Consider the following 24552-nt stretch of genomic DNA (forward strand, 5'->3'; position numbering starts at 1 on the left):
ACTGATTTTTTTACAATTAATATTAAAATTATATTTATTTAATTTTCGTGGTTGCAACTTTATTATTAATATGAAATGTTATTTGAATATTTATATACTTTGCTGGCATTGAAAAAAGTTGGACCTTTAAACGTCCTGTTCCTTCGCTGAAAACATAATGTACTACGAGTGGTTGTTACAGTCACGCATCAATTTCGAAGCTTACAGCAGCGAAATATACCGCTGGCCCACTGAGAAGTGCACCTGTGAAGTGCACTGGCCCATCACAACAACGATAACAAGTTCCCCCAGCTCGCTCGACCGCTTGCGCTCGCCGGGGCGCATAGCGCATACATACTGCACTGCCGCTGACACAGCCTGGTCGACCTTCTACCCTTCTGTTTCTGTACTGCACTTTTCTGCTATTGCCATCCATGGTTCAATGTTGATGTTTATAGAGGTACACTATTTGATGTAGGCCTACTATACTTCACTCAATCAAGCCCCCAAGGAACTGCATATCTCGAGTTCTACCTCGAATAGAGGTTGCGAAAATCCGTTTGGAGGAACCGGATGAGGACGACCGTTTCTTCGCCGACTAGCGTAGTAGCGCGGACAAGGACGGGACTCTACGTGGTACGCTCACTGCTGCACTGTGATCCTGATATCTGATCCTGTGTACGACTAATGTAATGAATGTAGATCAGATAAACAATGTCAATCAGCTCAGTTTATCGACGTGTTCACCGTAATGATAAAGTGATAGAATCTATGGTAAAATTAGAAATGAGTTAGTGTTTGTAAATTGAAAATTAAATTTTATGTTAAATTTTGTTTTTAAAACTTAGAGGTCTACTTTTCAAACTAAACACGTAAAGAGGCGTGTGTATTTACAAGTGCAGTGCCACATGCCAGTCAGTGAGGCCAATTGAAGGAGGGAACTAATTTAACCGTTGCAGTAGGCCTAACGGTTAGAGCCACTAACTTAGTCACTCATTAGGAAATCATTGAAAATAATTTAAAATTTAAATGAATTTACCGATTGAATAGCCTAAACTGACACATAAATATTGAAAATGCAAGTAGATCCCCACACATAACTTATAAAATTTATACCAAGTTTCTCACATGGCAGGGTGGGAGTGATCCTGCATGTAGTAAAAGTTAGAAATGCAGCATCTGAAACTGCAATTATTGTACAAGGGGGGGGGGGGGGAGCTATAAGTACATGGTTGTAGATAACATTATGTCATTAGCAAATTGGGTGTAAAATCGTATCTAGACTGTAACGTTAGATCCATAGAACTCTAGAGTAAGAACCTCGATTTTCGGCAGGCCTCCAATATCCGGACACTTACCACTTATCACAAGGCAGCAAAGTTGGCTGTCACAACACAAGCATATCACATCGTTTCATATGCTGTACTAGCACACTCGTTCACCACAGGAAAGTCCCTGAGTCACCTCCAAAACCCATCTAAAATCCCAAATTTTGCCATCAAAAACGCGGAATCACCGCAACTTTTCCAAAGCGCGTGCGAATTGGGTCCCGTGTAAAGAATCGGGGTCGCCGAAAAAGCGCTAAAAATTGAAAAATTATGCCGTTCTGTTGCGAGATTTTTCACTTATCGCAAGCTCAGAGTGTGATGGTATCCTCAAAAACACAAAAGAAAAACAAAATCTCCATACGTGCGGATGCAGTAAATAAATGTACAGGGGCTGAATGTAAGTGCAGAGTCCCCGAAATACGGACACGAACGGGCGCGCAACATCACCGATGCAACCTTGCGCCAACAGGGTATGGCGCGCGCGGATTTTTCAGCGGCCTTGCATGCATATTGACATTGCGCCCGTGTCCGAATTTTGGAGACGCAGTCCGAATTTTAGGGAATTGACAAGGTGATAATGTTTGGGGATTTTGTGAAATTTTATGATCTGTTTAACAAAATCAATATTGGGAAAAATTAGGTTGATACATTTAACATACATTATCATAGATATAATTTTGTAGAGTATTATTTTAATTGAATGAATATTGCAAAAAAGCTTAAGTGTCCAAAAATTGGGGCTTGTACTCTATTCTAGAACCTGCCAAAATGCAATTTAACATTTATATTTTAATTCTCTGTTTCTGACATGGTAAGTGGGGGTTTGAGTGAAAGACATCATTTTGAACATATTTCTTCAAAATTTCTTCCTGGTGAATGAGTCTTGATTTGTAGAACAAGAATGAATCCCACAAGGAATGGAACAATCATCCCCCAGCATTCCCACTGATTCCCACTGATCAGTTACTAGCCATCCCCTTTAACTTACCAACCTGGGCCTGGGAGAAGTAAGAAAATGATTACTGGGCGGGTGACTGATCGTGAGTTGGGTTGCTGGGGCATGAGACTTGGTAGGTCTGATAATGGGAGGTAAAAATCAATAATGTACAAATCATTTTTGGCAAGTCGTCTGAAAGTTGTTTGAAAAAGGTCATCTTAGAATGCAGCACATGAACGCTCGCTCGCAGACAGGGAGAGACAGACGCACATACACACGGGCAAATGCATTTCTTAACTGACTCTTTTTCCACTTGCCGTCTAATTATTGTACGTTGATTTTTAGCTCTTGCTTAACTTTGCTTGATGATACGTTGCATGATGATTTATTAGCAGCTAATTTGATTTTTTTTTAAAGTTCAGATTGTGCAGCTGCAAATGCCACAAGTGCTTGTGAAGAGAAATTTTTAGGCGATGACAAGAGAGTCAACGTCGACATCAATGTTTCTCACCCCCCAATTTAATCAAAATTTATATGAGTGATGGGAAATCATAATCAATTACTTCAGTTTTTCCCATGATTTGGTACTGTGGAATTTCAAGATATCTACACTGTACGTGGATGTGAAAGTATATTACTGCCAGATTTGTGTATTTGTCTTCTATTGACCTGTCATGATTTTCAGCCAGAATACCACATACAGAATCTACATTCTCTGTTTGTCTTGATATTCGGGGTGTGTGATATTAGACCATTCAATCTACCAAACCAAACCAATTTCAAAACTCGCTAATTTAGAATCTAGATGCTGTGTTTATGGATCATCTGAATATACAGTGTATAGGTAAAGGAGTACATGGTATGGATGTGCAGTGCAGAGTAAGGGTTAATGGTTATTTTTTTTTTTATTCAGAGATATGTTTTCTCAGAAATGGGAGGTGTCTATATATGACATAAACCCCGAGAAGTGGCATCTAGATTAGTGTCATGGTTTTGGTTTTTCCTATGCAAAAAAAAAAAAGAAAAAAAAAAAGCAATAGGGAACCCTAAGCACTTGTAATGTACATGTGTAGGCATGCTATACATTAATTGCCTTCGTGAGACATCTTGTTCACATTACATCATTATCATGAATAATGATGGTTGCAATATATGATTGTTTGAATGTGCAATCTGAGTGTAATGCCAAATTATTAATTATGGGGGAGGGGACAATGATATACTGTTTTGATTGTGTTAAATGCAATGTTTTCCATGTCCTACCAAAAATTGGTCAAACAATAAGAAGTATTATCTTAAAACAGTAATTGTGAAATGACTTTGACTGGACCTTGTGGGCCTGTTGCATTTTATATTCCTGTCACCAAATGTTGGTCCAGTACCCTTCATTATTAAACAAGTATGTTAGGGGCAGTGCTGACCACTTTTTTGTCTTTTGTCGGGGGTTATGTATTGCAACTTTCAGTGATGAAATGTATGGAAGTTGACATGATCACTCCAGATAAACAAAGATAGGAGAAGTGGGACATACATTGCATACAGATCATCAACATTAACACAGTTCCCTTGCCCCATGCACAAGATGCATTATTAATTACAGTGTGTGCCATTTTTTCCAGCATAATTGAAGCAGTAGCAGGGGCGGATCCAGGAATTCCGTAAGGGGGGGGGGGGGGGCAATGCACCCCCATTTTTCTTTTTAATTTCTTTTGTTTCAAAAAAAAATAAAGAGGGATGGCATGCGCCCGGTGTGCCCCTTCCTGGATCCGCCACTGAGTAGCACCAATGGAGGTGCGCCAAACTAACTGATAAGACCTAGACACCAGGATTATAAATCGTAGCTGTTATCTGAAATACATCATGACTTAGAGGTCCAGCTGTTAAACAATTTACTGAAATGAGAATGAAATACATTACGCTTTGGGTTTCTATGGAATTTCATATAAGTTTGTACACACTAAAGCATGTCTCTTTCTTGCATTCGACACAGTTTGTAAGGTGAATGCATGGAGAATTTTGTTATATCTTTTATTTTGTCTAGTTTATGCCTTTGAAACCACAGATACCTTGAACTGCAATCGTCCAGACGTATACAGGCAACCCAAGCCATCTTGCCTCCATGGCAGTGGTGTACATTCCTGCCGTGCCCACGCCCACCACCCCCAACGGGACAGACATGGAGCCATTTAACTTCACCTCTACGGCGTCCATCAACATCACATCGGTAGTCGCGACGACGCAAACATCAGAGCAGACGACGCTTAATGTGACAGACTCCCCATCCACGCCACTCCCTGTTTGCTTATGGATCCTGTACGCTGAAGTGGGAAAATCTAGGTGAGATATTCAGAGGGCATGTTGCTTGTTATAGGCCGTTTTAGTACTAGCATAGGAGGAAATATACAGGGAACAACAAAAAAACAAATTTCTGTTGTATAATATGTAATACAGAATCAATAATCCAAAGAGTTGAACCAGGGTTGAACTGATGTGCTGAGGCAAGACGTATTAACCTTGCTTAAGAAACATTTCAAACCCTGGAGGTGTGCAGGGAATAATTTTCCTGGTATCGCTTCGCAATTTGCTATGCACTTTTACACCACTGCTATACAAACTATCTTTTGTGTAGCAGTTTTCTTCCATAGAAATGTACAGGATACCATGTGAAATATTGTTCATCAGCTGAAATTGCTAATCAAATTTGAGTTGGAAAATTATTCCCTGGGTGTGGAATACATATTTTGTGTGTTCCAGACAACATATCAGCTGTTCTACAGTGTATTGAAGTTCAATTAATATGGGTTTAATAGTGAAAGTGCTTTGAGACTAACAACTGCCTGCAGCTTGGAATTTTCTACTGTGACCATTGCATTTTTCTCATTTACAATTCAGTTCACAGCACAAAATTAGCAGTTCCTCACTTTACAGTGCTGTACTGATGAAATTTGTTCTGTTAATGACACTAAGGTTATTCGTGCTCTATTCTTTGATATTGCTTGCCATTTGTAACCCATTGGATAACATTACAAATGATCCACTGTTGAGCTGTCATATTTGTCTTGTGGCTGACCTGTATTTAAGTCATCCATATTATAGAGGAAATTGTTAACGAAAACAAAATCATCAGATATGATCAAGGTCGGTCACTTGTATATTTACAGTGTAATTTATTCACAGTATAGTGTACAGTGTACAAATGATGCACAGGTGTGAGTGTGTCAGTAGGAATTGTGTGCATAATGTACTATGTAAGGTACAATGTACCGGTAACTATGGAAGTCTTGTTGGTTTACACTTGAGACTAAATTCCATCCTTACCACATGCATACTATTCCTACTGACACACAAAAATACATGCTCATCATCTGTGTTATAGAATTGCGGCAACTTTTTTTTTTTTTTTTTTGCTAGAAATCCTGTTTTTGATCATGTATATCTGAAGGGAAATTTACTGGATGCATTTCCTTTTGGCTTGCCATAGATGCAATCCATGCATCCAGTTCTTCCAGCCACTTATCCAGTGATTGCTTGATGCACATTTAATTTACTGGATGCATTGTTAGCTAGCCAATAGGCCTCCCTTACTGAGTGCATGAATGCTTGCTTCGTGCACGAACTCGTGCTACAAGTGCTCAGTAACATTTATAGGGGTTGTCATCAGTATGGCAGTGTGCGTCCAGTAAAAATGCAACACGCGGCTCTCGACCTACGAGATCGCAGAATTTTCTCAACCTGTTCCATAGTAGTTTATATTTTGTGTATGGCTGAGACTAAACAATTGTCTGACCATATTTGATACTGTATGCTCATACCCGTTTTAAAGCATTTACCATTTACTTTCAAGTAAGACCTTTCTCATAATCAAGTGATGTTCTCGATTTAAAGAGATTGGACAATGATTCATCGGAATGCTATCACTGCACAAGTGCATAGCCCATGCATAACACTGCAACTACATGTACCTGTCAACCACAAGCAAGACTGGATCACATGTACAGTGTACAGCGAATCATAAATCTTATGGATCTTACTGGATTCTGTGTTACTTGTAACATCAAAATGCATTTTATACACTTGTTGGGTCAAACTCAAGCAAAAATTTCACATTCTATGAATCATTGATTTGGAAAAGAATAGGTTGAAGTGTACCGGTACATGTAGATCATGTGGTAAAATGATTGGCAATAACGACTCTGCAAATATTTCCATTTTTTTTTTGGATAGTACAAAGGTCAAAAGCAAAACTTGAAGGTCAAATTATGTGTGTGAACGAAAATCAAGCAATATATGAGAATGATGTACAACTGTATCCTATGCTTCTCTCTAAATTAGTTCTCAGGCTACACTTACGATGTATACTGTAAATCAATTTAATTTTGTAGATGAAACAGTTTATGGATTTTTTAGATAACATTGATTTACTAAAACTGAATATGATTATGCAGAGTGCAACCTGAATGCAGTGAACAATGCAGTGCCGTCTTCATGCATTTTCTGCTTACAGTTCCTTGAATGTTCATCATAAAATTTTGTTGAAGCTACAAATGAGACCACTCTTTGATGTCAGTATGTTAACCTACACTGTGTATGAATAGTGAACCGAAGCGTGATGAACCTTACCCTTATAGGGCAGTTTGCATAAAATCTATTTAAGCCATAAATTTGGTACTGTGTATCTAGCATCTGTGATGAAATTGTGTCATAACAAGCAAGTAAAAGCAGCTCTCTTAAATGTGTGTGATTGTGGCTATCACTAGTGGCTATCAGTCACTGACGATTATTTCCCAGCTGTTGACACAGTCATAGTTTGTGCAAACATGGAACTGAGCGTGTCCTACTGGATTCCTTTTTTTGCAATGCAATGCTAACCACCAATGACATCATAGCTATAGATATAAAGTGTATGCAGCCTGTATTGTATACAGCCTGTAGTGTATGTGTACATGTTTGTGCAGGGTAAAGTGTGAAGTAGCTGTGCATTTGACAGGATACAGTTACCATACTTTATAATGGAGTGTTTGTTTTGCTGGTTTGCCACCTAAAGGAAGCGTGTCATTATCATTTCCATGGAGCGGTCAATTTCTTGTGAAATGGTCAGCCCAATTAGAACAGATCTACCCCTCCCCCTCTTCCCTTGTTGTGTTGTCTGTACCGCAGACTTTAACTGCCCCACACATGTCAGGGACAGGGACTTGCAGACAATTTACACTCTCCCTATACTGGGGCATCAATAACACACAGATCCATGCTTTGGTTTCGACATAGTATTGGTACCGTGTTTGCTGTGGCAAACAGTTACTATACTAGCTGAAATTTTTGCAGGAGTTTTATTTTCATGAATTTCACAAATTGCCCCAAACCGCAACAAAAACAACATGCTATAAACAACAATGTGCAAAAGTATAATTTCCACAAAAAAAAAAAAGAAGAAAAGAAAAGAAGATTGAGCGACAATGTATGCCAGCGCTGGTTTGTGCACAATTCATACCGGTATGTACTGTAAGTCTAGCATGCTGCTTGGGCCATGACAATGCGATATCTGGGGCATAACGACATGCTAGTACACATATGTAGATTATTACTTTGAATGCAGAAGACACTACCTTTACTCTAAAAGTATTCAGTTCCAGTATTGTTGCCTGCGACTCATTCTCATTTATTTCATGAAAGGTAAAGTAAGAATTCCTAGACCCTTACAACTGTAAAATTAACAACACACAAAAATGTCTGACATATGAACATTTGCAAATATGTCATCTCATACTGTATTCAAAGTATGCACGTGTAGACATAAATTTGCTTACTGACTGGGTATTTTCAAAGTACTGTACAGAGATGTATTGCAGGTACACTGTATGTATATGCTATGTGTATTTGCTGGGGATTATTAAAGAGGAAATCCACCCCAAAAATGAATAAGCTTCAAAGGAAAGAGAAAAAATATTCCCTACAGAACTATACAAAAATGACGATAGAAATAAGGAAGATATGACATTTGAAATTTCACTTTTTTCGGAAGACATTTCTTGACCAGTCCTTATGAATATCCAAATGAGCAAGTTGACAATGTCATGCTCTCACAATTTCTTGTTCATTTCATATACGGCCTTTTTTACGATCAGTGGTGTAACTTTTGTACTCAGAGGGTCAAAATTTCAAACAAAATATTTTTTCATTATTCTGTTCGATTCCTGTTGGAAAGTATTCAAATTTTTGAAAAAATAACATTTCAGACCTTAAAGCTGAAGAGTTATTGGTGTAATTTAAGGAAAACCCTGGCACCTGAAGTAAATTTAAGCAAAATTTTGTTTTCACGAATTGCACCATAATGACAAAACTCTGTAGTCAAACTTCACCATGCAAAGTTTATATGGTTAACAACAATATATAGTTTGTGAATCAAAACTATTTGGGGGTTGAATATAAAGTGAATTAAAAAGAAATACATGAGATTTATAAATTTTTGGTAAAAATACCAATTGACATGCAATTTTTAAGATTTTAACTATTTATTGGAGGGCAAGCCAGGTCAAACTCTATACTATAACAAGTCTTTAAGAAGGGCTACCTTCCTATGTAGGTTAAATGAAATTCCAATCATTTCTTTAAATCTTGGATTTTTCACACATGGATGTTTCGGAGGTGACAGTTAACATAATAGAATGTTTCGGAGGTGACATTAATATTAACACTCAGTTTTTTTGAGAATAAGTGACAATAACACCAAACTTCTTCTTTTTATCAATGTTTTTAATAATTATAACTCGAGAACAAGAAATTAACTCCTGTTTCAAGCAGATAAACCACACAGAACAAGTGTTTTTTTACACTTCATTAATTAGCATGGGCACCGGTAGTTTGCCTTCCATTTGGACGAAGGTTGTAAGCTAAATATTGTGATCTGAAGAAACATGGCATTCCATTTTCTACCTTAAATTGAGATGAGGGTGTGAGATCATTTTAGTAATGTTTCTTTGCTCTCAGAACATTTTATTCCACAACACCAGGGAAGAATCACTTTGTTTCGGAGGTGACATTCAATGTTAACATTGTGTTGAAATATTCATTTACAGTAAGAATATGACAGACATAAGCTAGATATTGTAACCTGAAGAAAATTGGCATTCCATTTTCTACCTTAAATTGAAATGAGGGTGTAAGATCATTTTAGTAATGTTTCTTTGCTCTCAGAACATTTTATTCCACAACACCAGGGAAGAATAACTTTGTTTCGGAGGTGACATTCAATGTTAATATTGTGTTCAAGTATTCATATAGTATGTCCCCCCCCCCCAAAAAAAAAAAAAAAAAAAAAAAAAGAAAATTACAATTAGACTTTTGCATTGGTAGCACCCAATATGGTTAAATCAGCTAAAATCTACTTTGGGGTCTTAAATTATAACATCTTAGCTCTATTTTGCAGAAAGCCCCAGTCAATTTTGTTAAGTGGTCTCAAAGAAATGTGGATTGTTATAAAGGATGTCAGGAGTCTGATTCTTCCAAGTTAGCACTTGGATGCTCTTGGAACTGCATATTAATGTGTAAACACAATATACAGAACTTGGAGGGAAGGGATTCCTGACATGCTCTACAAAAATCCTCATTTCTCTTTGACCTCTGAAGCAAATTGAATGGGGTTTTCTGTAAGGTGTGGGCAATGAGTTATAGTTTCAATCCCTCAAATTGTATTTTAGATTGATTCACTATCTTTAAAGTTATCGTTGCGGAGGGTACCATTGTAATTTTTTGGTGGGGACATAGGTTATGAATGCCAAAAGCAAAAATTCTTATTTGACTTATATTATGTTTTTGTTCGCACATAGTATTATAAATAGATTAAATTCAAGGATGTTCATGAATTCTTCATCATTCTTGATAGCCACCATAAAAATGTTATAATACTGGTGAAAGGTGTTTGGTTCATCTGGGATAAATTTTCTATATACCAGATTCATTTAAACTGTTGACATTACCAAAATATATTTTATGTATCTTTCTGAATTGCTTGAAAATTACCAGCAAATTATATTAGTCACTTTTGAGAGTAAAAAGTATAGGATAAGAAAAAATCATTTTATTGTTTTGGAGGTGACACAACACAGAGACAACCCAACTTCTCAGGTGTTACAATGTAACTAATATATTGTGAACATTCATGTCTTTCCTCATGGCTTTAATTTTCAAATATAAGCTCTTTCTTTCAGTTCTTACATGTTATTTTGTTTAGTTATTCTCTTTCATGATAGTGGATACCAGCTCATATTTTGTTTTAGATTGTAATTCATACTAATCTTTAGCAAGTTTTTACAGTTTGGTTAAGACAACAGTTTGTGTTTCCCAGCTGAAGAGAGCAGCGTAATGCTTTTGTGTGAACTTATGGGGAATTTTTTTTTGTTCAGTAATTTTACCCATCAACTTCACAGAAGGTCCCGGACACAAACTGGTCTCAAATAACCCTATAAGGGACCGAAAAAGGACAAGTTCACCTCAATAGACATGAGGTTTGAGTAAATACAGCAATATTAGTAAAACACATCAGTGAGAGTTTGAGGAAAATAAGACAATCCGTTCCAGAGTTATGAATTTTTGAAGTTTCTGCTCAGTCAAAGCTGAATGAGAAGACTTCTAGAGCTTGTGATGTCACACGTGTACAAGGATATAGAGAAAGTATCAAGAAAATTCAACATATTTTCACTTTTCTTGCATAACAAAAGAACACTTGACTTCTCTCTTTTGGAAGGCAGGGTGAATAATATTGCCCTAACATACATCAGTAGCAAGTTGAAGAAATGTGCACTTTTTTCAAAAAGTAAAGTTTTGTGAAATTCACTTATATTTTCTTTATATCGTTGTATGCATGTGACATCATACACTGTCGTAGTCATCTCATCCAGCAGTGATTGATTGCATAGATACTTAAAAAAACCCATACTGTAACTTTTGAATGGATTGCCCAATTTCCCAAACTTTCAATGATGTGTTCTACTAATGTTGTTGCATTCACTCAATCCACGTGTATATGAAGGTGGACTTGTCCTTTAAGAAACCATTTTCTTTTCCCTGAAATTCCAGTACTTAAAGCAAAATTCTAAGATAAAACATAATAACAAAACAAGGTAAACACGTCATCAAAATTATATTGAGATAGAACTACAAATCTTGTTTTTGGATCTTTCCCTTTCCAGTCCTGGGGACTTGTTCCTCTGTTCACTTTAGTTGTCAGATAACTTCAATAATCTTAAAAAAATACAATGTCATTTATAAACAGTTGTTTCAACTTGGAAAATGTAATAATTATTGTCATATTTAAAAAAAAAATCACATAATTTTGTTTATGATTGCCATGTTGTACATGGAAAAACAACAACTAAGAATTCAAGAACAAGTTGTGCACCAGCTATAGGCATGTGGCCTTTTTGTGGAGTTTGATTATTTTATGATTTTTTTTTAAGATTGTGGACTAGGGCATGCATGAACTGCCACATGTATCACTTTGGTATCAAGGGAATTCTGGTGAGCTAGGTATACAAAAGTCACTTCTATTGTGATGATTTTGTAGATATTAAATGTATTTGAAAATGTTAATAGATAGTGAAAAGGAACTGAAGTCTTGCCTTTCACTATCACATAACAATACGGTGTTAACAAACAATGTCACCTCCGAAACACAAGAAAAAGCAACCTACATGGAAAGCTGTGATTGGTAAATCTTCACAACTAAATTGCTTAAATTGGAAATCAAGCTTCTAAGATGAAAGCATCTATATGTGTACTTAACTAAAGCAGGAGAATTGATCTTGATTACAATATTATATATACAACAGATGGGTGTATTTTGTGCATTCCCTTTGTTAAAAAAGTGAAAAAATGTAAATTTGCCCTAAAACGTACAGTATAGTAATAAAAATAGGAGTGAGAGTGTGTTAGTTGATTTCTCCACTTGGAGACTTATGTTACTAAAATAAATGAAACCATTGGTGTACATGATATGGTTTCTCTTCAATAGAAATGAGCAAAAACTCTTGTTAACAGTGTTTTGTCACCTCCGAAACAGTAATTCTTAGTTTTTATTAGATTTTTTATCAATCTCTAGAAAATTCTCACTTCCTGTTGCCATATTACTATTTTCATCCAAAAGAGATTCCTGTCAATTGGACAGAATCAAACAAAATTGCTTTGTCTTCGAGAAATTATCAAATATAATACACTTGTTGTTTCGGAGGTGACGATTGTTTCGGAGGTGACAAGTGTTAACGGAAAATTGTAAATTGCTCCGAAATGAAAACAACAGGCTCTATTTCTACTACCTTCCTTCAGAGATAATGTGAGGGGATATGTTACATTTTTGTAAATGTAATGTATAACTGATGTCAAGAATAAAAAAATCAAATACATAAATCTGTTGTCTCGGAGGTGACAGACAAGTTAAGAAACTTGGAATATTTTCATAGGGATTTTTCTTTGGTAATATACTTTCACTTCTCATATTTGTTATTCAATCATAAATTAATACTTAATCACAGTCTCGGATCTTTTTGCTCTCTATAAGTTAATTGCATGTCCCCTTTTTCCAAAACATACACACACACACACACACACACACACACACAGAACCATCAAAAACCCACTCACTAAGACTTAAATATCTCTACAAGTGAATTTGTCATCATAATAGAGTGTGTGTGTGGTTTGGGGTTTGTGGTTTCTTCTTTTTTTCTTTTTTTTTCAAGAACAAGGGTCACCTGATAGGGCAAAAAAATCTGATATCTTGAGAGAACCAAGTACAACTTTACCATAGCTCAATACAAGCATCCCATTCTTATCAAAAACAAGATGAGCTACTGTAGTGCACCTTGTATAGAAAGGTGGTTGATATGATACAATTTACATTGAAGATAGACACATTATGAAATCTCACTGTGCGGCACAAGCATCTCAATTCATTGGTCATGATACATTGTAACTTGACATTACACATCAATCATCAACACCTTTAGCTGGTAGCCATTCATTGCTAAAAGATTGTAGGAAGGGGTCTAAGTACATGGATTCTTTGTTGCCTATGATCTTTAAACAACAATTCATGTGGTACAAATATATATCGTACACATTACAACATTAAATTAATTTACATCACCTGATATACATCACATCATAAATAAACTTAAAAAAAGAAAAGAAAATATTCCCTACAGAACGAAAAAAAATGACAAAAAATTGGACAAGAAATAAAGAAAATACAACATTTTGAAATTTCACATTTTTTGGATAACATTCCTCGACCAGTCCTTATGAATATTCAAATGAGCGAGTTGATGATGTCATACCCTCACAATATTTCATGTATAGATGAAATTTAGGGGACAAAAAATTCTTTTTACAAACGCGTAGCTAATACAGTAGTTATTTCTGTATGGCCATTTTTACAATCAGTGGTGTAAAACACGGTTTTGGCACTAATTGGTGTATAACTTTCTTATACACTGACAGATATGCATTATTTTTTCTCATAAACTTACCACCCACAGTGTCTACCTTGGGTACCTTAATGAACTTTCGTCTCTTTTTCTTTCAGATGTGGCATGCACTTACATGCTTGAAATCCAACACTTTTGGTGTATGCACTCTGACATGGTTTTTTTGTCAGACCTAGCATATTAAATTGTTCATTCCTTTTCATTATTTTTGTTGTTGTGGTGATAGACAGGTATCCAACATTAAGAACTATTATGTTTACCAGGTTCTGCTTTGTCTTCTTTAAAGACTGAAATTGTCCAAACTTTATGTTTCGGAGGTGACATTTTCCGTTAACAATTAACCCCTCTTTTGAGTTAGCTCTTGCTCACAATTATAAAATTCAACTTTGCTAATTTCCATCAAAACAGAATAGTAATTAATCTGACTTAACTTCGATCCAAAGATTATTTGATTCAAATAGCTTATCATTTTTTGGTGAGTGTTTATAAATTTATGCAACTTTTCCGTTAATGAGTGGGTTTGGGGGGGGGGGGGGTTGAGGGTGGTTAAAAAGAGTGGGACATGCAATTTACTTTAATGAGCAAAATTATCATCCCTAGACTATGATTAAGTATAACACTGGGAGAATTTTGTGTTAGGCCACTCTGCTGGCTACTGAATATGTTTAGTATGCTGATGGATTCTTAGTACTGTACAAGTATATCATATGGCAGTCTTACATAGTATTCAAATGCATTTCCCCTTCCATATAACAGTGTACAGCGAAACTGTGTGGAGAATGCCATCTGGTTATTGTTTACCTGCTGCTATTCAATCACTAATGTATTTCCGTCATGTCTTGTGGCCCTTTATCTGTGCCCCTCCCCCCAACCCACCCCCTCTTCCCCAACTGCAGAATACGTGTGTGGGATCTCATGCTGCTGGTGCCCAATTTCCTCTTCCTCCTCTTCTTGCTCGTGAGGTCAAAGATCGCCGTCGCCAAGCTGCGCCAGTCCAACCGGCCGATTTTCTTCAGTTTCTACATTATGGTAAGAGGCTCCTCCTCCCTTGCTAAGATTCTGTCCCTATTTGTATTTCACAGAAATACCGATACCAGACTGGACATCATGGCACATATGTTCATTCATTCACATATTTTTTCATCTCCAACAGAAACATATAGATTTGTTTGTTTTTTGTTTTGTTTTTGTTTTCCAGAAAATGAGCGTGTGTATTAACCTGTTGAGAACCAATCCCGAGTATACTCGGGCAGATGTCTATGGGAAATGCATGTTGTAGCAAAATCAGCCTGTCCTAAACAGGTTAACATCACAATGTACAATAAAAGAAATTTATAGATATGCAGATACTAGTAATAAGGAAGATTAAAAAAAAAAAAATACACACACACACACACACAGAAACATTTTGAGTATATGACAGTGCCAGAAAAGGGGACGAATGCCCAAAAAGTGATGCCTGTAGAGTGCATTCCCCCCAAACATAATATTGTTCTGGGTTTCTCATTTGATTTTTCTTCTGTTCTCCATCGTGATCATCTCATGATATGCTAAACAGTCTGCTGTAGTCAGGTGAGAATATATAAGAAAAAATTAAAAGGAGAACATGGGGGATTCCCACAACGAAAGTACACTGGGTATTCCCAACGAGAAATTGGCTCATATTCTTACTTCTGAATCCTTCATCTTGATAGTAATTGTATGTGAATAGGACAATCCCATTACTTGTCTCTTGTATTTCCTTCCTATCTTTTGCAAGTTTAATAGATGCAAAATGTCTGGCATTTCATAGTGGGTAGGATAACTCATAATCTTGAGGCCTAGATACAGCCGTATATGTAAAGATAACAAGAGGGTTTCTTGTGTGTTCTTTATGTAGAGTGTCTCACACCAATATATCTGATCGGGAAGAAATTAGTTAAAGGCACTGTTTACCATTGGGAACAGTGATTCTAGAAATGTTAGAGTTATCTCATTTGACGTATATGTGTAGGTCACTTGTATCACATTATATAGATGATGACTGGCGGGGGAGGGAACATACCGAATGTTCCACCCGAAGGGTTTGAAATGCTATTGAGGGAGGTTATAAGTCCCCGACTTCGTCTCAGAACTTATAGCCTCCCGAAATAGCATTTCAAACCCTGAGGGTGGAACGTTTGGTACATGTTCCCGACAACAAAAGTCATCATCTGTTATATTATATGGGTTAGTCAAATACAACGCACTCGATCGCTCGCACAGAGCCAAATTCACTGTGCGCGGGTCCTTCTATTTGTTACGTGAAAATGTTTTCCCATGGGAGAACATTACAAAATGTTCTGCCCATGGGCAAACATAACCAATGTGCTTCCATCACGTGACTGTGTTTAGCCTATCACTAACCGGTATTTGATTAACCCATTTGATATAACATTCTACAGTGTACTGTATAAAATTTTGCAGTAAAGTCTAGAATATAAGGAGATATCATTATTTTTCTTAATACACCATAACTGTGGACAGTTTAGTGTAGAATCAGTTTTATTATAACTATTTTTCACATTTTGTATATTAAACAATATTTAACATCAATTATACTGATTCAAATTTTTACATTGGTTGTTTATATCCCTTACTCACATGTTAGAACTATTTTGAAGCACTTAAGTTGGGTTTTTGTTTCATCTGTAAATGGTAAATAATGCCTCCTGTTATAATGAAGTCCTCAGGACTGGCAGTTTTCTTTCATTACTTAGTATATCAAAATTTCGTTATAACTGAACAAATCTACAATAAAAAAAATAGAGCCAATTATGTTGCGGCCTAAATTTTTACTTCGTTGTAACCGGAATTTCGTTGTAACCGTGTTCGATATAACGGGAGTGCACTGTATTTTATAACAGCAACGATGTTGTAGGAATCATGTGTTACGACTTTGTCTCTCCTCACTTTCAGGCCTTTGTTGCGACAATTGTTGGGGTGATTCGTGCCGTGGTGTCAATGATTGTAGATGCGGCAACAGAACCTGGTGACATAGCGGATACAGTAAGTATTTGAAAATATGGACAGCTATATTTTGTTTACAGAGCTGTGTAACTATGACAGGCAGGGTTTAACTGTTTGTATGATATATTTTTTTAGAACATCCACGGATTCAGAACCCTTTTTCTTTCTTTGAGAGTTTACACCAAATAAAGTTCAGATCGTATCATTTACAAATGTAGGTATGAAACTTGGGAGGAAAGAGGAATTTCAGCAAGTTTCCTCCGCATTAGAAATGAAATGACTTCCGTATTGTAATGCAACACAGAAGATTCATGGAAGCAACAAATTTACCTCTTGTAGAATATTTACCAGGACTACTTTCTCCACTCCCAGACAGCCTCTACAGATTTCAGTGTAGGCTGAATTTGTAGATAAATTTGTAGATAAAGCAGATAATTATTATGATACCACTTCCAGTCGCATAACTGACCCCACCTTAAATCTCTGCATTATGCTAAATGCGTTTGCAGGTCCTGTGGCTAGCTGTGCGGTTTGCTCTCATGACGATAGAACTCAGCGTGGTCATCTTTGCCATTGGCTTCAGTCATCTGGACAGCAAGTCCAGCGTCCGGCTGGTCATCCTCATCACTTGTGTCATCTCCTTCATATACTGTGTCATCCAGGTAAAGCTGAAGGAGGGGGATGTGATATGGTGGAGGAATCTTTTGAGGGCTTTGTCCTGTACCATGCTACTTGTGTGTTGTCAGTAGTACTGTGTATGCCTTGTGACTGCGTTATGGCTTCAGTGTTGAGAATTATGCGAGTTAACTGATAAATCACAAATGAAACAGTATGCCAAGTTATTGCTTTCCATTTGACAACGCAAATGGAATGTGATGACATATAAATACATAATGTATCACCTCAAAGTTGGGTAATTTGCCAGTGTTACATAGGGCAGATACTTATTTCTTATTCCAGCACTGTGCGAACTTAAGAGCTTTTGAAATTGTCTAGCATGTTCTCATTGGTGAAATAACTATTCTTGCCAAATATATGGTATATGTGATATAAAATAGAAGTTATAAGCATGATCCCATCAGTAACATTATTTTGTTAAATGATAATTTTGCATTTTAACCCTAAAAGGGTGGGGGGGCGGAATCTGCCCCCTCAATGTTTCGCGCTATAATTCTGTAACGTGAGAAGGCCTCGTCGCGAGGCTTCCTGACTTTGTTTGTTCAAGTCTCGCGCAACTTTTGAGACCAAATTTGCAACGTCCGCGCATACTTTTGCGAAGCCACACCCATTTTTGTAATGGAATGTCACCCCAAAACGGGCACAATTTTGTGATTTTGTGTACATTTCCTGTGGAAAACAGTGCTCTGTCATGAAAGTCATAAAAACCTGATTATTTTTACAATTAATCACTTTCATTGATTAATTTCAAGCTAATTATGGTAGAAAAGTGGTCAGTGACAATTTCCAATAAAAAACAAAGAAAAAACAAAAGTTGAAAAACAAAGAAATACATAAGAAATTCTGAAAACAATAAAATGCGTAAAAATTGAAATGACTTTTGGAAGTTTTTGTGATGTACAATTGTTGAATATGCTAGGACAGATTTACAGATCAAAAATTAGACTCTCAATGCTTTTAATTAGGCTAAAATATGATCTTAAGCTTAATTGCATAATTAATTGATTAAAATTAGAAATTGATTGTTTCAAAAAATCTTATGACACAATCTTATTGATTTTGACGTGGGTCTCACGCATTCAAAATTTCATCACGATCACACCTCTGATGGCTGAGATCTCGGGGGGGGGGGGGGGGGGGGGAATCCATCCCAAATTATGGGAACTGGATACCTTGGTAATCATTTTGTGTAGGATTATAAGCTAGCCACATGTCGCAAGCCCAAACATTTTAACTCACACAAAATGTACTATTTCACCCTTTACTTTTGTGATGATTATTAAAAACGAGCTGTTAAAAAAATCCAAAAAGCGGACACCTCAAAGATCAATACCAGAACTTTTTCCTTATCTTGTTATTGAAGTTTCTGATATATATCCTGAAATTGCTTCTTAACCTCATATCTTGTTTGTGTTGTTACAGGGTTCGCTAGAAATTCTCCACCCAGATATTCACTACGAGGCTAAAAACCACCATGACATCTTTACCCATGGCGGGATGATCTTTTGGTGTGTCAGTTCTTCCATCTTCTGTTTGGTATGCTCCTGTGCATTCTTCTTGGTTTATATTTTTTCAAGGCCATTTCCTCAAATAAAGTGTATTTTGAAGAAAAGAAATTAAACCAAAAATATAAAAGTTCTCAATTTGAATGAAACTGGTGTAATATGTAGAAAGCTTTGACTGTGTGAATATTGACACATTATTTAAGATAAACATATGGGAGTAATCAGATTGCCAGCCATCTTTACCTTGCGAGAGTATTATGATGTGCATTCCTTTGATCCTCGTGGGAATTATGAAATGAAGGCTTTAAGATGCTCTTACATGAAATGGTATAATTTGTTAGGAAGGCAACACTTTGGTAATTGACACAGAGTTCTGGAAGTTTACCACATAGTTATAATTCCATATGTCGTGTAGAGTGTTAAAAAAACCCCCTCCCTGTTGGAATGATTTGTGAATAAGTGTTGTTTCTAAGAATGGGGGGTGTTGCATTCCTTACCGGCATTCTGTCAAGTCAGAATTGATTGCCTTCCAGGACACATGACAAAAAAAATGTAACCCAAGAATATAATTGCAAACTATCAAATAAAAATTAAAGATCTGGTTTATACTTTGCTTAAAGCATACAATAATTCTATTAATCTTCAGCTGTATGATCCATGAAATAATGGGACTACGTTTGTGAATAGTGCCAAGTTAGACCTCACCAGCTAAATGCTTTTCTTTTCACAGGCATACCTGATTGTGTTGCTTCTACCGTACACTCCACTCAGAGAAAGAATACAACTTCCAGGTGAGCTCAGTGGAGGTGCTGATGAAATTGCATCCTGTGAATATACAACTCATTGAATATATTGTTTTTCCAACTATAAATGTACTGAACTTTATTTATGTTGTCTGATTTTCTGTGTAAATGAAATAACCTTGATACAGAAGAAGTCAAAGATACAAAATATTACAATCTTTCAGATTGCCTTCACATTCTTCTTGAAGTAAATCAGAATAGAGATATTTGTTATGCAACTGGTTATTGTATGTCATTTTGCTTTTGTCTTCTGTTTAAGAGATTTTCATTATTTCTCTTCCCTTCCCAGCAAAACGTTCATTTTACTGCTACGTGGCAGTGCTGGCGCTGCTCAACTTTTGTCAAGCTGTAGCGAGTGGCTTAATCTATAGCTGGATACTCCCAGCAATGTGGTGAGTGGCGCTGTTCTGCATTTACTGTCTATTTAGCTAAAGTATAACACGATGTTGACTACAGTTCTGGTGGAAGTAGTTTGTACGCATCACAGAAGGCAATATAGAGTGCAGATCTGGTGGATCAGTACTTTGGATGTGTCGCAAGGCTGGGTAATGACAGAATGTCAAGACTATACTGATATGGTGTTCGTGATGAAAATGATTTACCATGTAGAGTCACTTTGTGAAGTATAATTTGATATAGTGTGTGACTAGAAGATACAGTGTATGTCCATGGAGCCAAAATTTTGAAATTTACAATGTGTACAAGAATTATCAACCAACCACCTACCCATACAAAGCACTGCCAGAGACATTCTGTTCTGTTCTGTGTGTTCACCCTACTGTGTGTAATTACCCTTGATGTTGGAGATTTTTTTTGTGGGAGATTGACTATGAATGACCAGGTTAAGGGATATATTTTCAGTGTGAAAAGCCTAATGTTATACACAGTGATGTTTGAAAAAAAAAACCAAACACTGTTGTAAACTTCAACCAAAGGAAATGAGGCATATATTAGCTATAACTAGGGAATTCAGTTGTGCATGTGCTAGTGAAAAGTCAAGGTCAAATTTGTGGATAACTATGTTGCTGATGAAAGTTATTCAACAAATATGATCAAACTTGTTTGGATATATAATTGGCTGTGCAGTAAAGGGAAAAAAAAAAGTAAATTTCAAAAATGTGTAGAGTTTGAATACAACTAATACTCTGAACCAGCTAATACAATGTTTAAAACTGGTTTGATATAGAATATCCCATTCCAGGTGCAGTTACAGCTGGTAATAGATTATACCAAGATTGAATGTTTCGTGGAGCACTTTTGCATTTTGAGGCATTACCCAGGTGATATTGTAATGCTGAATGCCACAGTTGTTCTCAAACTCTTTGTGTTTTCTTACATTTGCAGCGTGGCAGACCTCACATCGTTTTTATACTTCGCATTCTTTGCTCCTGTCATATACATCGCATTCCTTCACAACTTCTTCCGGTGAGTCTGAAGATGGGATTCCATTATAATGTCTAGCATACATGTAAATTGTGTCAGATGACACAATAACACCTCGAAAATTAGCTGTCTTCTTTCTGACATTTGCAATTGTCATTTACCTTTCAGTTAGACCCATAAATCTGCCTCTTGTTTGACAGTCATTATATGGTCGGCCCCTCGCAACAGACAGATATCTCCCATTCACTCTGCTGAGCGGACTGCGATGTATACACTCACATGCAAGTTTAGCGCTTTGAACGTGGCTATTGCCAGCAGAGTTCGAAGGCCGTATTACCTGATAAAGCACGCAAAATGGTGTATAAGAGGATTAAATCATGAAATTGGCTAACTTGTCTCTTTCCTTGAGTGTAAAAAGGTGTGTGTGTGTGTCATTTTTGTGATGTCTTATAACGGAAAAAAGGGGAAAAAAAGAGGAAATTCTACCCCAGTATTTATTTGTCGTTGTGCATCTAGTGAGTCCGCACAGCAGAGTAAATGGAGAGTACTGTAAAAGTGGATATATTCACGCGACTAATTTTTCGCGTGTTTTCTGCAGAATCAAGACATCACGCACAGGAACGTATGGCAAGCAAAAATATTTGCATGCTTTTATTTTTGCGCTAGTTTCTGGTTCCGCGAAATGCGCGAAAATTTCAACAGCACGAAAATTTCCACTTTTACAGTATCTGTCTGTTTTGAGGAGCTGACCATATTACCGAGAGTACAGTTAACAAGAGACAGATTAATCACTCTATCTTTCAGTGTGTCTGAACTTTAAAACTCCTACAGCCAATTGAGCAGTTTTATGCTTCCTAGACATGTGCTTTAGAATTAAAAGAGCACATGTCATCACACATCACATTCGTAAGGTCATTAATGTCAGTGTTGAAAGAAAATTTAGAGTGTGGGCAGGGGGAGAGTCCAATTCCTAAGAAGTTTGTTTGTTATGTATTCATGTTGCTTTGTGGAATGTATTCACCTCAAATGAACAGCAAGGTAGATTAACAATGAACTGAAAATTTGGTTTGTAAAAGTAGAACATGCACGGACAGATTTTATTTTTGTTTTGTAGGGAATAATTTTTCTACATAATTGATATTTGAGACTTACATCTCTATCGGATATTATAGACTGAAATCATATGAAGCTATCCTGCAACATATTTACACTTTCTTACAAATTTTGTTGCTGCAAGAATGGCATTTGTTTATTGTTTGTTTGTTTGTTTGCTTGCTTGTTTTTGTTGAACAGGGCATCCAAACAGGTTCTGCTGCTGTCGTATGCATCACAGCCGGACGACAACGAGGACGAGACTCACCACTTGCCATACTCCATCAGCCGTGACGAGACGATAACCTCCTCGCTCTACGACAGCACAGAGTTCGGCCAGGGCAGCCCGCCACCCATTACCGGCCAGCTCTCCTTCAGCATCAACTCCCAGATCGAGCCGCTGCCACACGATCTCAACGACGTGAAAAGCTAACCTGCGGGTTATTACCTTTGTCCAATTAACACCCAGTAAAAGTCTAAATATATATATATATTTTTGCGCAAATATCTTGATCTCAAATGGTACTCCCACGCATTATTCTGTGGCTGTTTTGTGACTGGTTGTTGTTGTCGTTACTGTTAGCCTTATGTATTTATTTGTTCTGTGTAGATGTTCTCTTATTGCCAGTGAAAGATCTAATCTGAAACTTGTCTAATGGGAGATTGATGAATAGCAGCTGTGCTACAAATACCTTTACGAAAGGAAAGCAAACATTTACTGTCTCCTGAGCATCTTTTATTTCTTTCTTTTTCTTTTGGTATGAGCTGATAATGATGAGGGGGGAAAAAAAAGAGAAAATATATTTGTTCATGTATAAACTTCCGATCAGTATTAGCCACAATGACTTGGCACTTGCGATTGTGAAAGTGACTGAGATTGATTAACAAATGGGAAATGGGGATGAGTGGGAGAATGGGGGGATGGGGGGTGGGGGGGGGGGGGAATGGGGGATGGGGGAGCAACAAAATTTTAGGGGAAACTATAGAACAAAGGTCATCTTGATATCCAATTATTTCCCATCATTGTGGTGCTCAAGGCCTTGCATATGAACAAATTTTGAATTCATTCACTCTTTTTTTTTTCATTGATAGAGGGCTACCAAAAGAATTCCAAGAATTCATTGATTTTAACCCCCATGCCCCAAAGCGTTTTTACTTTGTTGTTGTTGTTCTGAATTGTGTTATCTATCTTCAGATACAAAAATGATATTCAACATCACTTGGGATAACATATTCCAGGTTCCTGTGTCCCGTGCAGATGACGCATCATATATCAATTGTCGAACAAAACAATCCAATAGTTAAACATTGCAGGCCTCTGATTTTAATGTTTTGAAGTCTTGTATTCTCAGAGTATAGCAAGAGGTTGTTTACCTCTTTCGTTTCATGGAGTATAATGTCTTAATTTATTACCAAAGCTCCCAAGCAGTGCCTCTGAACACATACTCGGTATTGTTCGGTTTCAGTGTAAAGATCTCGCCCATGGCTTGGCTCAAATATCAAGTGCCAGCTGAATACCTCAACATCATATCAGATTTTGGTTTAGTTTCGGTGTGAGTAAACGGCAAAGAGAATGGGTTGCAGAGTCTGTGTGCTACTCTTCTACCTGTAAGGCAGCATTAGTGTGACGATGATTGGTGATTATTATTTTTTTTTAATAAAAACTCTTTATTCTCTTTAATTAACACACTGCTATAAGAGAACCTGGTCAGTTCTGTAAATGGGTCAACGTCCAGCATTGTATGTTCAAGAGGCCTGCATTGTGTGTTTTGCGTTGAGATTTTAGTGTAGACCAGGCACACCTGAACTTGAAGACAAGATGTCATGTTTGAAGTCACACGTCCCCCATGTCAAAAGATACGTGAACTTGAACAATACATAAAACCAAGCATATTCCCAACTTTTTGCTCAGTTACTTAGTCCCAGACATGATGTTTCACTCGGCCTTCAAATTCTTCTTTGCCAGTTGTTGCACTGAATTCTTTTTGTGCATACATTTTCCAGTGCATTTGGGAGATTCTTGTTGTAACAAGATGTGCCATCTTCTTTCAGATGATACCACAAAAAAAAAAAAGACTTTGAAATGAAAGTACAACTAATTATTATAGTCTGGAGGAGTCTTGCAAAAATTTTGCTGAAGTTGCTAGAATTCTCAATGAAATGTGTGCTAGCCCAGAAGTGTTACATATCTGCTGTTGCTTTGTCACTGGTAACTGTGTCAGAAATCATGTAAAGACTACATGTGTATATTGTCAAGAGTTGAAGAGTAAAATGTGAGTGTTCATTATCACAACAGAGATAAGCTACATGGTAGAGTTATAACCAGTACATACCACAAAATCGAATAAAGATACATTTTATAGTTGTCCCCAGTGTCACTGT

At 36.8% G+C, this 24552-nt stretch overlaps 2 protein-coding genes across 3 annotated transcripts in view; one reads left to right on the plus strand and one right to left on the minus strand.

The window, feature by feature from the left end:
* LOC139718390 (SCO-spondin-like) overlaps nt 1–24552 on the minus strand; it is a 362530-nt gene that overhangs the window by 51610 nt on the left and 286368 nt on the right. The window lies entirely within an intron of this gene.
* LOC139718321 (transmembrane protein adipocyte-associated 1 homolog) lies at nt 602–23056 on the plus strand. The gene is made up of 10 exons (XM_071629800.1): nt 602–615; nt 4307–4581; nt 14618–14750; nt 16659–16748; nt 17219–17371; nt 18810–18923; nt 19623–19683; nt 19985–20087; nt 21040–21120; nt 22372–23056. Exons 2-10 carry the CDS (start codon nt 4364–4366, stop codon nt 22601–22603), a joined length of 1185 nt encoding a protein of 394 aa, XP_071485901.1. The 5' UTR covers nt 602–615; nt 4307–4363; the 3' UTR covers nt 22604–23056.

The sequence above is a fragment of the Diadema antillarum genome, unplaced genomic scaffold, assembly GCF_040938485.1.
Source record: "Diadema antillarum isolate AM-2024a unplaced genomic scaffold, OU_Dant_1.0 scf00000093, whole genome shotgun sequence".
In the NCBI taxonomy this organism is placed as follows: Eukaryota; Metazoa; Echinodermata; class Echinoidea; order Diadematoida; family Diadematidae; genus Diadema; species Diadema antillarum.